The sequence below is a fragment of the Symphalangus syndactylus genome, chromosome 3 (genome assembly GCF_028878055.3).
Source record: "Symphalangus syndactylus isolate Jambi chromosome 3, NHGRI_mSymSyn1-v2.1_pri, whole genome shotgun sequence".
In the NCBI taxonomy this organism is placed as follows: domain Eukaryota; kingdom Metazoa; phylum Chordata; class Mammalia; order Primates; family Hylobatidae; genus Symphalangus; species Symphalangus syndactylus.
In genome coordinates, this window is record NC_072425.2 from 137,409,204 (window position 1) to 137,422,026 (window position 12,823).

Sequence of the window (12,823 nt, forward strand, 5' to 3'; positions counted from 1 at the left end):
AAGGCAGACACTGTCTTTACCCCATTTGAGCCTCCATTCTTATCGCTCAAACTTACTCTGCTTGGTATTAAAATAGAACCAGAGAAGAAAAGGATTTACCCAAAGTGAAATAAAATAGCTGGCATTTATGTAGTGACTTCCATGTGCCAGTCATTGTTCAAAGCACTTTACATACGTAATATTTAAAAATTCTCAAAATAACCATATGAGATAGGTGTTATTACTATCCCCATTCTGAGGATCGAGGAAAGGGAGGCAACAGAAAAGTAACTTGCCCAAAGACGTACCAAGCAAGGTTCACTCTCAAGCCTTATGCTTTACTGCCAAGTTGGTGACAGGGCTGACATTGGAATACTGTAACTTCTAATTCTCAGGCCTGAGCACTTTCCTGCTCATCCATGCCTGCTTCATTTAAATTCAAGCACGAGGGCAAGAACGATGTCTTACATCCCCCACAATGCCTAGTAAGGGTGCAAGCACTTAGTAGGTACTCGATAAATTGATTGGATGAGCTGTCCCATTGAGGGGAGGGGAGAAATGGATAATGATTTAAACAAACAGCAACAGCTAAACAAGAGCAGCGGCCTGCAGGTCTCACGTCACCGCTAGATCCCTCTTGACCCCCCCCCGCCAGAGAAGGAGGACCCTCCCGCGCGCTTTCGGAACGTCGGTGGCCCGGCTCCGGCTCTGCGCTCCATCCTCCCAGCCAGCAGGTGCCCCCAGACCCCCGGCTCCTCCTCCGCCGCCGTCACAGCCTCGTCCTCCCCTTCTGGCTCCTCTGCTTCCTGTTGCCGCGATCCGGGCCGGGAGCTGCGGGCGCCCGGGCGCCCAAGGCTTCCCGGTACGCTCCGCCAGGTAACCGCGCGGCGCGAACCGCCCGGCCGGGGTGGGCACTGGGACCGCGCGGCCCATTGGTGGGGAAGGAGGCGGCAGAGGGCCAGGGCTGGCCTCCGAAGGGGAGCGGGCCTCCTCCTCCCTTGGACGCCCGAGGCCTTCCTGCGCCAGGCTGCGGCGCCAGCGGGATGCAGGGATAACGGTGCCTGGCTCCGGCTCTTGGTCCGGGCGTGGCCGAGCGTCGCAGGCACCGCAGCGCGGAGATGCGATCGTCGTCCCTGCGAGGCTCCGGGGCCGGCGCTCGCCGCCAGCCACGCCTGCTCCAAGGCTCCTCCTCGCCAGTCTGGCCCTGGAACGGGAGAAACCAGGAGAGGAGCCTTGGACCTTTGAGCGGCGATGGCCTTCCAAATGCCCTTCCGTTCTTTGGCAAAAACCAAGAGCAAAAAGCCGAAACCCACACAGGGAGTTCCCAAGGTCACAGAGTTGTGTCTGCCATTTACGAATGTCTGTTCTTTTATTTAAGTGTTTGTAAATGGGCTACTGTTTTCTCTGTTCTGCCAAGGAATTAGGATTCAGAGAAGAGGACTCTAAAAATACTAATAGGCATATACAAATGAGCTGATCCGCATTACTGGCCAGTGACCCTGGCCTTCAGAAGGAGATAAGGGAGGGCAGTTCTCTTCACGCAGGATACTTTGTATTTCTGGCCCTTACTCTGAGAATTGGCCTTGATGTTTTACAAAGTTTATCTCAGAACTCCATGTCAGAACTGGACCGGACTGTAGAGTTCTTCAGTCCTAGTCTCTTTCTTTCCTTTCCCTTCCTCCCCTTCCTCTTCCTTCTTTTCTTTTCTTTTGATTTCTTTTTTTTTTTTAACTGGGGTTCTAGAGATTAAAGTGATTTGCCCACACTCTTATGGCTAGTCTCTCTAGGGGCAGAGACAGAATTGGAACCCAGGTGTATTATGGACACCTACTGTTTTCTTGAATGGAAATCTGATTTCAGATGAAAGCTGTGCAGAACTTGACCTTCATGAAGCCCTCTCTGGATAGCATTCTTGGGAAGTGGCTTGTGTATTGACGTCCACAGATAACTATTTCACTGGTCAGAATAAGGTTAAGCAATAAGCATAGCCATGCAGAAAATGTCTGCTGAGATGAAGCAGATATCTGATATGGTTTTGACTTTTTATTTGTACGTTTCAATGTAGGAGCTAATGAATACTAATAACAACATCTTGTTCAGTTTTAGATTTTAGTCCTGTGTGACTAAATTGATTCAGTTATAGTTGTTCTTGTCCTAACATACTTGTCACCAGTAAAAGTTCCAAGGTACAGCTTTCTGGCTTAATTTCATTTTTAACTGAATAATTGCCTTAAGGACATTTTTAGATCTCAACAAAAACTCTCCACCTCTTGAACCTTAGAATGCTTCTGCTTCATCCTTGGCAAATCTTTGGGTTGGATTTCAGAACTGAATAAAGCCAGGATTGCCCCCCAGCCTCCAAGATGTCTGGACTCTTTGTTTAGTTCTATATTTAAGTTTATCCCAAGTTTTGTTTTTGACTGATGAACCTGTGACCCAAATCCAAACCTCAGCTGAATTTAGTATCAGCTTAAAACCACATTAAACTGCCATGTGTCATGTGACCTCTAGCAGAAACCAACGTGGCAGTGTTCTGTTTATTCGTGAGTGCGTTTCATTGGGCTTTTTGAACTGTGAAGACATTATTTAATACATGTGCTTTATTTTCTGTGTATTATTGCCCAAGGTCAGTCATCACTAGAGGGTTATTACTGACATTTACTCATCATAAAATGTGATGTCAGCCTACCAGCTCGGAGTGCAGTTCCTGGTTTCCAGTTTACAACATTCACCAGTTGCTAATATGTTATCTCTGAGGAACTTGGAATGATAAATACAGCCATACTTAAATAGAAGATTCTTGGCCGTGTAGATAAGGAAACTAAGATAAGGCAATATTTTTGAATGATTCTATAATAGAAATGAGGACATATACACAAAATGACCCAATGCTGTTTTCTTAGGGTGCATCCTTTGTTTTTCTGGTTTTGGTCTTTTCATCACAGGATGGCATTAGCTCTGTGTCTGCAGGTGCTGTGCAGCCTGTGTGGCTGGCTCTCGCTCTATATTTCTTTCTGCCACCTGAATAAGCACCGAAGCTATGAGTGGAGCTGCCGGCTGGTCACCTTCACCCATGGAGTCCTCTCTATAGGCCTCTCTGCTTATATTGGCTTCATTGATGGCCCATGGCCATTTACCCACCCAGGTAGGTAGGGGATTTTCCCTTAGGGATTTATGATTTGGGGGTTGTCTTAGAAGCATGGGACTTTTAAACAGAATTTGTACAATATTGAAGAATAATTCCCATTATAATTTTGTATTGGAATCCTTATTCTTCTTCATTGTTAACTCTGATATTGTTTATGTCACCTGTTGTTTCTGCTTTTCATAACTGTCTACTTTTAAAACAAATTTTAAATTGCTTGTTACAATTTAATCGGAAATATAAAAACCATAAAGCCAGTATCAACATCTTCCACTACCACCCCCCAAAAGATACAAATAGAACTGTATTATACATATTTTGGCAACTTGCAACTTTTACTTGACTGTCTATTCAAAAGACAGCATCTTTCCATGTCTACGTTAAGAGGATGAGATGTTCCTTATCCTTTTTGCTACTAGATGTACAAGTGTTACTTTCGTAAGTATGCAGTGTTTTTTTTTTTTGAGATGGAGTCTTGCGCTGTCGCCCAGGCTGGGGTGCAGTGGCTCAATCTCAGCAAGCTCCGCCTCCCAGGTTCATGCCATTCTCCTGCTTCAGCCTCCCAAGTAGCTGGGACTACAGGTGTCCACCACCACGCCCAGCTAATTTTTTTTTTTGTATTTTTAGTAAAGATGGGGTTTCACTGTATTAGTCAGGCTGGTCTCGATCTCCTGACCTCGTGATCCACCCGCCTTGGCCTCCCAAAGTGCTGGGATTGCAGGTGTGACCCACCGCACCCGGCCAAGTATGCAAAAATTTGACTCCCTTGTATTAATTGGTTGGGGCTGCCATAACACAGTGCCACAGAGTGGGTAGCTTAACCAGATGTTTATTTTCTTAAAATTCTAGGGGCTAGAAGTCGAAGTTCAAGTTGTTAGCAGGTTTGGTTTGTTCCGAGGCCTCTGTCCTTGGCTTGCAGATGGCCGCCCTCCCACTGTGTCCTTCCATGGTCAACCGTGTGTGTGTGTGTGTGTGTGTGTGTGTGTGTGTATGCATATCTGTGTCCTAATCCCTTCTTTTAAGGGTAACAGTCATATTGTCATATTGGATTGCTCTAATTACCCCATTTTAACTTGATTACCTCTTTAAAGGCCCTATTTCCAAATACACTCACATTCTGAGGTACTACCAGTTAAGGGCTTTCACATCTGAATTTGGGGAGGGAGGACACAATGCAGCTCTTAACTCCCCTGGAATATCATTTTTTTTTTTTTTGAGACAGAGTCTCGCTCTGTGGCCCAGGCTGGAGTGCAGTGGCACAATCTCGGCTCACTGCAAGCTCCGCCTCCCGGGTTCACGCCATTCTCCTGCCTCAGCCTCTCCGAGTAGCTGGGACTACAGGCGCCTGCCACCACGCCCGGCTAATTTTTTGTATTTTTAGTAGAGACGGGGTTTCACTGTGGTCTCGATCTCCTGACCTCGTGATCCGCCCGCCTCGGCCTCCCAAAGTGCTGGGATTACAAGCGTGAGCCACCACACTCGGCCGGAATATCATTTTTAAAATATTTCTTTAGCTTCTCTTACTGAATTTCTGAGTTTCCCCCCCAAACTGTCAAACTAATGAAAGCAACTGTTAAGCTTTGTGTTTTGTATGAAGGTTCTAAATGGTTTCAAATATGTCAGGTCCTTAAAACCTATGTTCCTGGACATGAGCACACACTAACTTTTGGTGCCCTCTCCAGAATCTACTTTCAGGATGGGTTAGGGCCACTGAGTGTTCAATAACGTAACCCATTAAGCTGAGAAAAAAATCTGACATTCAGGAAACAATGATTCAAGAGTCTGGAAATAAACCTTTAACAGAGTTAAAAAAAAAAAAAAAAGTTTAGGATTTTAATTGAAGGAACAAAATAATTGGATTGATGCTGTTCCATGGAGAGGACACTGAGATTATTGCCTGTGTTCATTGAAGGATGCAAATTCATTGAAGTCTGATTCATCCGAACAGCATTTCCTGGGGTCTGAACATCGTTTAGTTTGATAAAGACCTAGATTTTATATTTTAGTCTTTCTTTGGTCTTCATTAAAAAGCACGTGCCTGCCATTGTTTTTGTTTCTTTAGTGTCCAGTAAGGTTTGAAAGAAAACAACATAGGATCCCTGTGCAAAGTAACACAATTCCCAGTCACTCAATTTGCTTCTGTCTTGGTTTGTTTCAGGCTCACCCAATACACCTCTCCAAGTTCATGTCCTGTGTCTCACCTTGGGATACTTCATCTTTGACTTGGGCTGGTGCATCTACTTTCAGTCTGAGGGTGCCTTGATGCTGGCGCATCACACGTTGAGTATCTTGGGCATTATCATGGCCCTTGTGCTTGGGGAGTCTGGCACAGAGGTCAATGCAGTCCTCTTTGGAAGTGAGCTGACCAACCCCTTGCTACAGATGCGCTGGTTTCTCCGGGAAACAGGGCACTATCACAGTTTCACTGGAGATGTAGTGGACTTCCTCTTTGTGGCTCTGTTCACAGGAGTGAGGATTGGTGTGGGAGCTCGCCTCCTTTTCTGTGAAATGGTCTCCCCCACGCCTAAGTGGTTTGTGAAGGCTGGGGGAGTAGCGATGTATGCTGTGTCTTGGTGTTTCATGTTTAGCATCTGGCGCTTTGCATGGAGGAAGAGCATCAAGAAGTACCATGCTTGGAGAAGCAGGCGGAGTGAGGAACGGCAGCTGAAACACAACGGACATCTCAAAATGCACTAGCCAAGGCTTGCTCCAGATTATGGATTGGGTTAAGTCAGCCATGGGAACCAGGTTGGAAATATGACTGTTACATAATTACGCTTATAACAAACTTAGGTTTCAAAAAAGGGCTAAATGTATTGATCAATTTGGTCGGTCTTCAAGCCGAGCATATACCAGTATTAAAACACTAACTTCTACAGTAGCACAGTTGTGGAAAGTGAGAATACTCCATGGTAGTTGGGAATAAGTCAGAACTGTGAAGTGAGTACAACTGGCATTTGTTTTCATTTGTGGTGACCCTGGGTCCTCCTGTCCCTGGGAGGTTGATGCTCAGGCAGTTTAGAAAGGAACTCGGGCCGGGCGCTGTGGCTCACGCTTGTAATCCCAGCACTTTGGGAGGCCGAGGCGGGCGGATCACGAGGTCAGGAGATCGAGACCACAGTGAAACCCCGTCTCTACTAAAAATACAAAAAAATTAGCCAGGCGTAGTGGCGGGCGCCTGTAGTCCCAGCTACTCGGAGAGGCTGAGGCGGGAGAATGGCATGAACCCGGGAGGCGGAGCTTGCGGCGAGCCGAGATTGCGCCACTGCACTCCAGCCTGGGCGACAGAGCGAGACTCCGTCTCAAAAAAAAAAAAAAAAGAAAAGAAAGAAAGGAACTCGAAAAAGATTAGTGCTATTTCTTGTTCCTTTGAGAAGTAACTCTTTCAATAAACACTTATTTCTGCTTTCCATGTAGCAATTTATTTAAGTTTACCCCATTTACTATAAAGTGAGGGGCTTTCAGGAAGAGACACGCCTTTGACATTCTGAACATTAGATCGAGGAATTGGGTCGCTTAAACAGAGGGGCGTAGGAGGGCGAGAGTGAAACTGTGGCAGTGAGGGGGAGGGCTACTTACTGAACCTCCTATACCAACTGTGCCAGAGGTGCCCAAGACCACTGCCAGGTTCCGTAATTCTCTGGGAAAACTCAGTGGACTCAGCATATAGTCTTACTCACAGTTTTGACTTATTATAGTGAAAAGATACAAAGAAAAATTGGTAAAAGGAAAAGGCACCTGAGACAAAGTCTAGGGTAAAGCAAGTACAAGTTTCCAGAGTCCTCTCCCAATGGAATCACACAGGATGCACTTAATTCCCCTAGCAGTGATTTGTGACAACATGTGAATGAGTTGTCTACTGGACAAGGTCATTACAGACTCAGTGCCCAAAGTTTTTACTGAGGACAGGTCATCTAGGCAGCCTTTCCCTGGCAGATAGCAAAATTCAAGACTCTCAAAAGGAAAGCAGGTGTTCAGCATAAGCCATATTGTTTGCACAGGCAATTCAGACACAGTAAGCCAGTCTTATCAGTTAATGGTGGGAGCCCTTCCAAAATCTAAGTTCCCAAATGCCGGCCAGTGGCCAACCCTGTAATCAGGCCTCTCCAAGGATAGCAGTTTAGGCCTGCTATGTTAACTCTTTTCTGCACAAAACCTATAGAGTTAGGGCTTTGGATTTGAGATGAATGAAGTGTGGGTAGATTTACTGAGTCCTGTTATATGGGTTCTGCCCTACCAGGAAAACTATGCCAGTTCTCAGGGCTTTTGTGCATTAATCTCCTAGGCATTTGGGGCTATGACTAAATTCCATAGGGATTTATCATGTGGATTCCACTGTGCTTGAGATGGCAGTTTAGATTTCAGTTCTGCTGTACATATTGCAAACTAGAGCCAAAGACTTTAAAGTGTGTACTGGCCTCAGGGGGATGAGGTTAATTTTTTTTTTCATTTTAGATACATTCCCTTTTAGTACTCCTCCTACATTTCTTATTTTTACTAAAAAGGTACCACTCTATGAACAAACTAATACAACAAGGCCAGTCTTGGAAGGAAAAAAATAATAATTCTTAGTGTGACAGTCTCCAAGAGAAGCAAGAATATAAGCTTAGAACAAGGGGTTAAGAATCGAGAATTCCTGGGTTCTTTTAACTAATTTTGCTACTCACTTGCCACTTTGGAGAGCTACTCACTCACTTTGGATAGGTTACTTGTTTCTTCTTTGCCTGAGTTTAAACCTATTGTGAATGAATGAAATACCCTGTAGTATATTTCATAGATACATTATGCAGCACTTTATTAATGGAAGTCTTTAATGTAGGGCTTTTATGGAAATATGAAATATTTATGTATTTATTATTTATTTTTACCATGTTATTTAAGTCAATGGTGTTTGATTAGCTCAGTGGGTGAGCAAGCACATGGTGCTACTGGAGTCAAGGCTGGTCAGTAGGAAGCATCAGTCCGTTCCATGGCCACTGGTAATCTAAGATAATGAGTGGTGTTTTTTTTGTTTGTTTGTTTTTTGGTTTTTTTTTTTGAGACAGTGTCTTGCTCTGTCGCCCGGGCTGGAGTGCAGTGGTGTGATCTCAACTCACTGCAACCTCCGCCTTCTGTGTTCAAGTGATTCTCCTGCCTCAGCCTCCCGAGCAGCTGGGACTACAGGCATGTGCCACCATGCCTGGCTACTTTTTGTATTTTTAGTAGAGACGGGGTTTCACCATATTGGCCAGGCTGGTCTTGAACTCCTGACTTCATGACCCGCCCGCCTCGGCCTCCCAAAGTGCTGGGATTACAGGTGTGAGCCACCGTGCCCAGCCATGAGTGGTCTTGAAAATGGAAAATGGTCTTGGCCACAGAAACCAGGCATGAGGGAGTGGTTGGAATGGTATAAAGTCATCACTGTTAAGGAAATAGTAACTTTAAATGCATGTTAACAGTGGATCTTTAAAAATGAATGTCATTTGGTTAAAGAGTTTTGCTGGGCATTGAGATAATCTGACAGCATCTCCACTTCCTGTTTTTTTCTTAATCTCCACTGTTTTTTTTTTTTCTGTGATGAGTGCCCCTAAAATGCTGGTAAGCTTCTTTCCAACAAAATTGCGGTCAAAGTAGGGTGCTGGGGAATGCTGATTTTAGCAAAAGCTCGTAGAAAAGAGTGGCTTGGCACATGACCTTAAAAAAAAAGAAAAAAAGCTGGCTCTTGAATTTTGGCACAGTGCAACCAGTTCCATACCAGACAAATGAACAGGCTTAATCTGGTACCAATTCTTTTTCTCTGTTACTCTCAGAAGTGAAGGGACTGCAGATCTTGTTGTTTTGGGGACACTTTCATGGGACTGTATGTAGGTTTTTTTGAATGGTGAGAAATCTGAATAATTGATAAGGGGAAGGGAATCCCTCATTTCAGCTTTTCTTGATGTTGTTACTAATAACTATGAAAAAACTTCTGAGAGAACAATGTGAACTGAAGATGACTCAGCAGTTAAGACAATGCTAAGTTCTGAAACCACAGGTAAATGAAGGGCTAATTAACGTGTGGTATACTCAGACAAAATGAAGTACTCATTTGCACTGGATTACTATGTAATGATAACGAACACTGTTCAAGAAGGATTTATATTTCCATAAGATTTGTACTAAATTTTATAAAAGTAAAATAACTTTTTATAAATCCAGAGTCTGTCTTTGTATTTATGTGGTGGTTTTGCCAAGAAGTTAAAAAAAGCCTTTTGACCTGTAGAAATGTTGACCTGTATTCATACTTACTAGTGAATATCTCTAATCTGCTGTTCATTATCCATCATTCCCCCTATTTTTTTTTTGTTTTGGGGGGTAACAATTGACATACAGAAAACAGTTTGCCAAAAGAGAGAGGAAGAACCTTAATGTGTTTCTTGTTCTGCCACCTGTTTGGACACTTGTCTTGGAAATGTTGATGTCAAGTGAGTTGACATCAGAGACATCATCTGAAGACAGCTGGAGGCCCTGTCTTGAGGACTGTACTACCAATGCCTAAAACAGTCTGGGATGCATAGTAGATACTTAGTAAGCATGTTGAAAGAATGGACAAGAGGATGAGAATGTGGTTTAGAATAATCCCCATTGGAAAACCTCCTCAAAGAGCATGTCCAGTGGATTGGGTCATCAATGTCATTTTTCTAGGTAAAGTACTACTGACCCTGAGGAGTGTGTTCTACCCAGACTGGCTTGACTTTCTGAAGGCATCCTATAGTTACAGCCTTTAGAACAGTTGAGCTACTGGCAGCTTTAAAGAGGCTTTCAGTTTTTTTTTTTTTAATCATTAATGCTTTGTAGGTGACTATAGAGATTTTCATCATTTAAAAAAATTAGTTCTGGAATGAATAACCACTGGCTTAATTCAATCTTTTGCTTACCATCTTCTGAAGCTTTCCCACAGCAAAATGCCTTCTTTGCTCACAGCTAGAACCGTGGGTCTGTTTAAGTTTGGAAAGATCTTGAAAACAGCTTGCCAAGAGGTTTTGTATGCAAGGAAGAGAAGGTGAATTAGGAAACTTTCCCAGTTTGTTTTATTCCTGAAGCTGAAGTATTGAGGCTTCCCTCAAGTATTAAGGGAAGAGAGGAACTCCAAAATGCATGATTTGATGAGTCATTGGGTTCAATTAATTTTACACTTACACTGTAACATTATTAGAATAGGGGAAAATAAGATATTTAGTACTTTTAAGAAAGATTTATTAAGTTTGGGGATAAGATTTGCATTTTGGTCAGTATATATATATAATATATGAATGGGATTCGTTCCAGTTACATGTAAACTCATTTAAGTCTTCAGGATAGAATTGTCATGCTAGGATACACCAGCAGGTGGCAATGTGTCCTGGTCTCATTATTAGGAAAGTGCCTTGGCTAATCTGCTTCTATTCTTTCCAAAAATAAACATTACAAAATTAGCTGGCTGTGCCTTGAACCTAAAAAATCGAGCAATAAAGAGTCGTCTCTGGTCTCTGTTTATCTTTTCCTTTTTTTCCCCCCGTTCTAACTAACGTCAGCGTGAGCTCATGCCTCTATTCGGGGATAATGATCCTTTCATGAACTGTTGCGGAATGACTTTTTGGAACATCATTGTTAAGAGGTAATTGTTTCCTCTCTCCACATCCACTGTTTATTAGATTTGATTTGCTACTTGGATTCCACAAAATGGCTGAAATCCCTTGCCACCAACATAGGTTTAAGCTCAAAAGTCTGAAAGTAGTTGGATAAAGGGAATAGCCACTTCAGACGTTTGCAGGCAGAACTGAAGAACTGTATTATATGTGGTACCTAAATTGCCATAATACTGAATTATTCAATCATAAAACTAGATGGGTATCTAAAGCTCTCTACCCAGTAGGGGAAAAAACCGAAAAACCGTTTGGGAATCCTTCAGAGAGAACCGCAATTCTATTTACTGGATAAATATACTTCATTTTCTTCTCCCAGTTCTTTCCACAACACGCTTGTTAAGTCGCCATGGAAAGCACCATGCTTTATCAATTTGGCAAATAACACATTTCATTTTGCCAAGGCAGAAACAGCCTAAAAGTATTATTTATACCGAGAAGCCCTGGCTGCAGTCCCCAGTTGTTCTCCCGCAGCCCTGCGCCTCCCACTCCTGCCACGCTCTCCCCCCGGAGCCGGCAGGTGCCCAGGTGAGCCGGGCCTGCGGAGGCAGCGAGGGGCGCCGGCCGGGCACCGGCAGAACGCGTACAGCCAGAAGACAGGAGAGAGAGTACATTCCCTTAAGTAATAAAAGTTTCCAGGACAAGGCGGGCTGGTAATTTTCAAAGAGCCTCCTGGCACGATGTCCTCGGGATCTGGGGGGCGCTCTCGGGAGGTCTCTGGTGAAAGCTGACTTAGTACAAACTGGACTCGAAGGGGCACGTCTCGGCACTCAGGGGCCCAGGCGCCGCGGGAGGTGGGCGGGCCTCCCGGGGCTGCACGGGTCCCACCTCCCTCTGCCCCGTAGGACTACTTTTCCGCTCCCCCAAACCGGGCTCCGGCGGAGGCGTCCGTTCAAGGGCGGGAGCGCGGCCCTAAACGGCGGAGGGATCCCGGGTGAGGCGGCTTCCCGAAGTCAGAGGGGAGGGGGCCAAAAAAGTCGGCGGGGGACGGGAAGCGCGAGCTCGCGCCGGACGCGGCCAGAGCCGGGAAACCAGAACCGGAACCGGAACCCGCGCGCGCGTCCGCGGTTGCACAGCCCCCACCGCCGCCGGCCTCCTCGGCTGTCTGCGCGCGCGCCCGCGAGGGCCTCCAGAACCCGGCGAGCCGGCCCTGCGCGGGGAGACGCCGCAGCCTCCGCCTTCGCCTCCCGGACCAGGGCTTCCAGGCCGGGCCGGACGGGCATCTCCCGCCCCTCGCGGGGAGCGTCGGGGAGGAGCCGCCGCCTCTGGCGATTGCGGAAGAGTCCGGGCCTCAAAGGGATGGGGAGCAGTCCGCGGCGCTGAGAGACCCGGGTCCCTGTCACCTCGGGCCGCGGGACCTCTACCCCGGCGCCCGCGGCTCGTCCCAGCACCGGGAACCTGGTGGGGGCGGCGAGCACAGGAGGAGCCCCGGGCCCAGGACATGGAATCGCGCGAGCCCGGCGCGGGACGGCCGGAGACGCGGCCAACGCTGCAGCCACGAGCAGCCGGCAGCCCCAGATAGAGAGCCGGGAGGGAGGGCCCCGGCCCTTGCCGCGGCGGGGAGTTCGAGGCCCCGAGACTCCGGAGGAGGAGCCGACACCCGTCCGTGAGCTGATCCCGCCCCAGCCCCGGCGGGAGTCCCGGGTCCCCTTCCCACGGCGCGCGGATTTCCCTCTCTGAGGAAGTTTATCCTTGTGCCTTCTGGAGGATTTCTTGCTAGCTCGACTCACTCTGGACTGACTCGCTCCCTGGCTTTCTCAATTTGTTTTGGGAGATAACTTGTTTTGCTCCAAGCCGCATCCGTTGACCCCTTCCAATCGGATGGTCTAGATGAGTGAATGGAGTTTTGAGTTGGACTTTTGTGTCCCTGACGGAGTTGGGCCTGATCCCAGAGCACTGGGGGTGGGGAGGAGGTGTTACTGTAAAATGCAAATTGGATAAAAGGAGGACCTCTCGCCAAGGGCCCCAATGAGTGGCACACAGTCTACTATCACCGACAGGTTGGTATGAATTCCTCCTTCGCTCGGCCTCCCGGAATCGGGCCCGACCTAGCAGG

General features: G+C 46.4%; 2 protein-coding genes across 8 annotated transcripts in view; both read left to right on the top strand.

Moving 5' to 3' along the window:
• Positions 1-520: 520 nt before the first annotated feature.
• On the top strand, positions 521-9,300 carry TLCD5 (TLC domain containing 5). 4 transcript variants are annotated; one of them, XM_055273499.2, is made up of 3 exons: positions 521-855; positions 2,925-3,124; positions 5,283-9,300. In XM_055273499.2, the coding sequence occupies exons 2-3, from the start codon at positions 2,926-2,928 to the stop codon at positions 5,819-5,821; spliced, it is 738 nt and encodes a 245-aa protein (XP_055129474.1). In that variant the 5' UTR covers positions 521-855; position 2,925; the 3' UTR covers positions 5,822-9,300. The 4 variants fall into 4 exon arrangements, with proteins under 4 accessions (XP_055129474.1, XP_055129476.1, XP_055129477.1 ...); XM_055273502.2 differs by lacking the exon at positions 521-855 and having other exon boundaries at positions 2,840-3,124; positions 5,283-5,355; positions 5,713-9,300; XM_055273501.2 differs by lacking the exon at positions 2,925-3,124.
• Positions 9,301-11,703: 2,403 nt separating this feature from the next.
• The window catches only part of ARHGEF12 (Rho guanine nucleotide exchange factor 12), a 154,032-nt gene continuing 152,912 nt past the window's right edge, over positions 11,704-12,823 (top strand). For 3 of the 4 annotated variants that reach the window (XM_055273487.2, XM_055273490.2, XM_063636589.1), the window contains exon 1: positions 12,634-12,767. In XM_055273487.2, the coding sequence (XP_055129462.1) occupies positions 12,736-12,767 (32 nt within the window). In that variant the 5' untranslated portion in view covers positions 12,634-12,735. Of the gene's footprint in view, positions 12,768-12,823 lie in introns of all 4 variants that reach the window. The other variant, XM_055273488.2, reaches the window with a different exon arrangement.

Coding starts and splice junctions, on each gene's coding strand:
- TLCD5 (XM_055273498.2), top strand. CDS start 2,860: ATGACCCAATGCTGTTTTCTTAGGGTGCATCCTTTGTTTTTCTGGTTT. Junction 3,125..5,282: donor ATGGCCATTTACCCACCCAG/GTAGGTAGGGGA, acceptor GGTTTGTTTCAG/GCTCACCCAATACACCTCTC.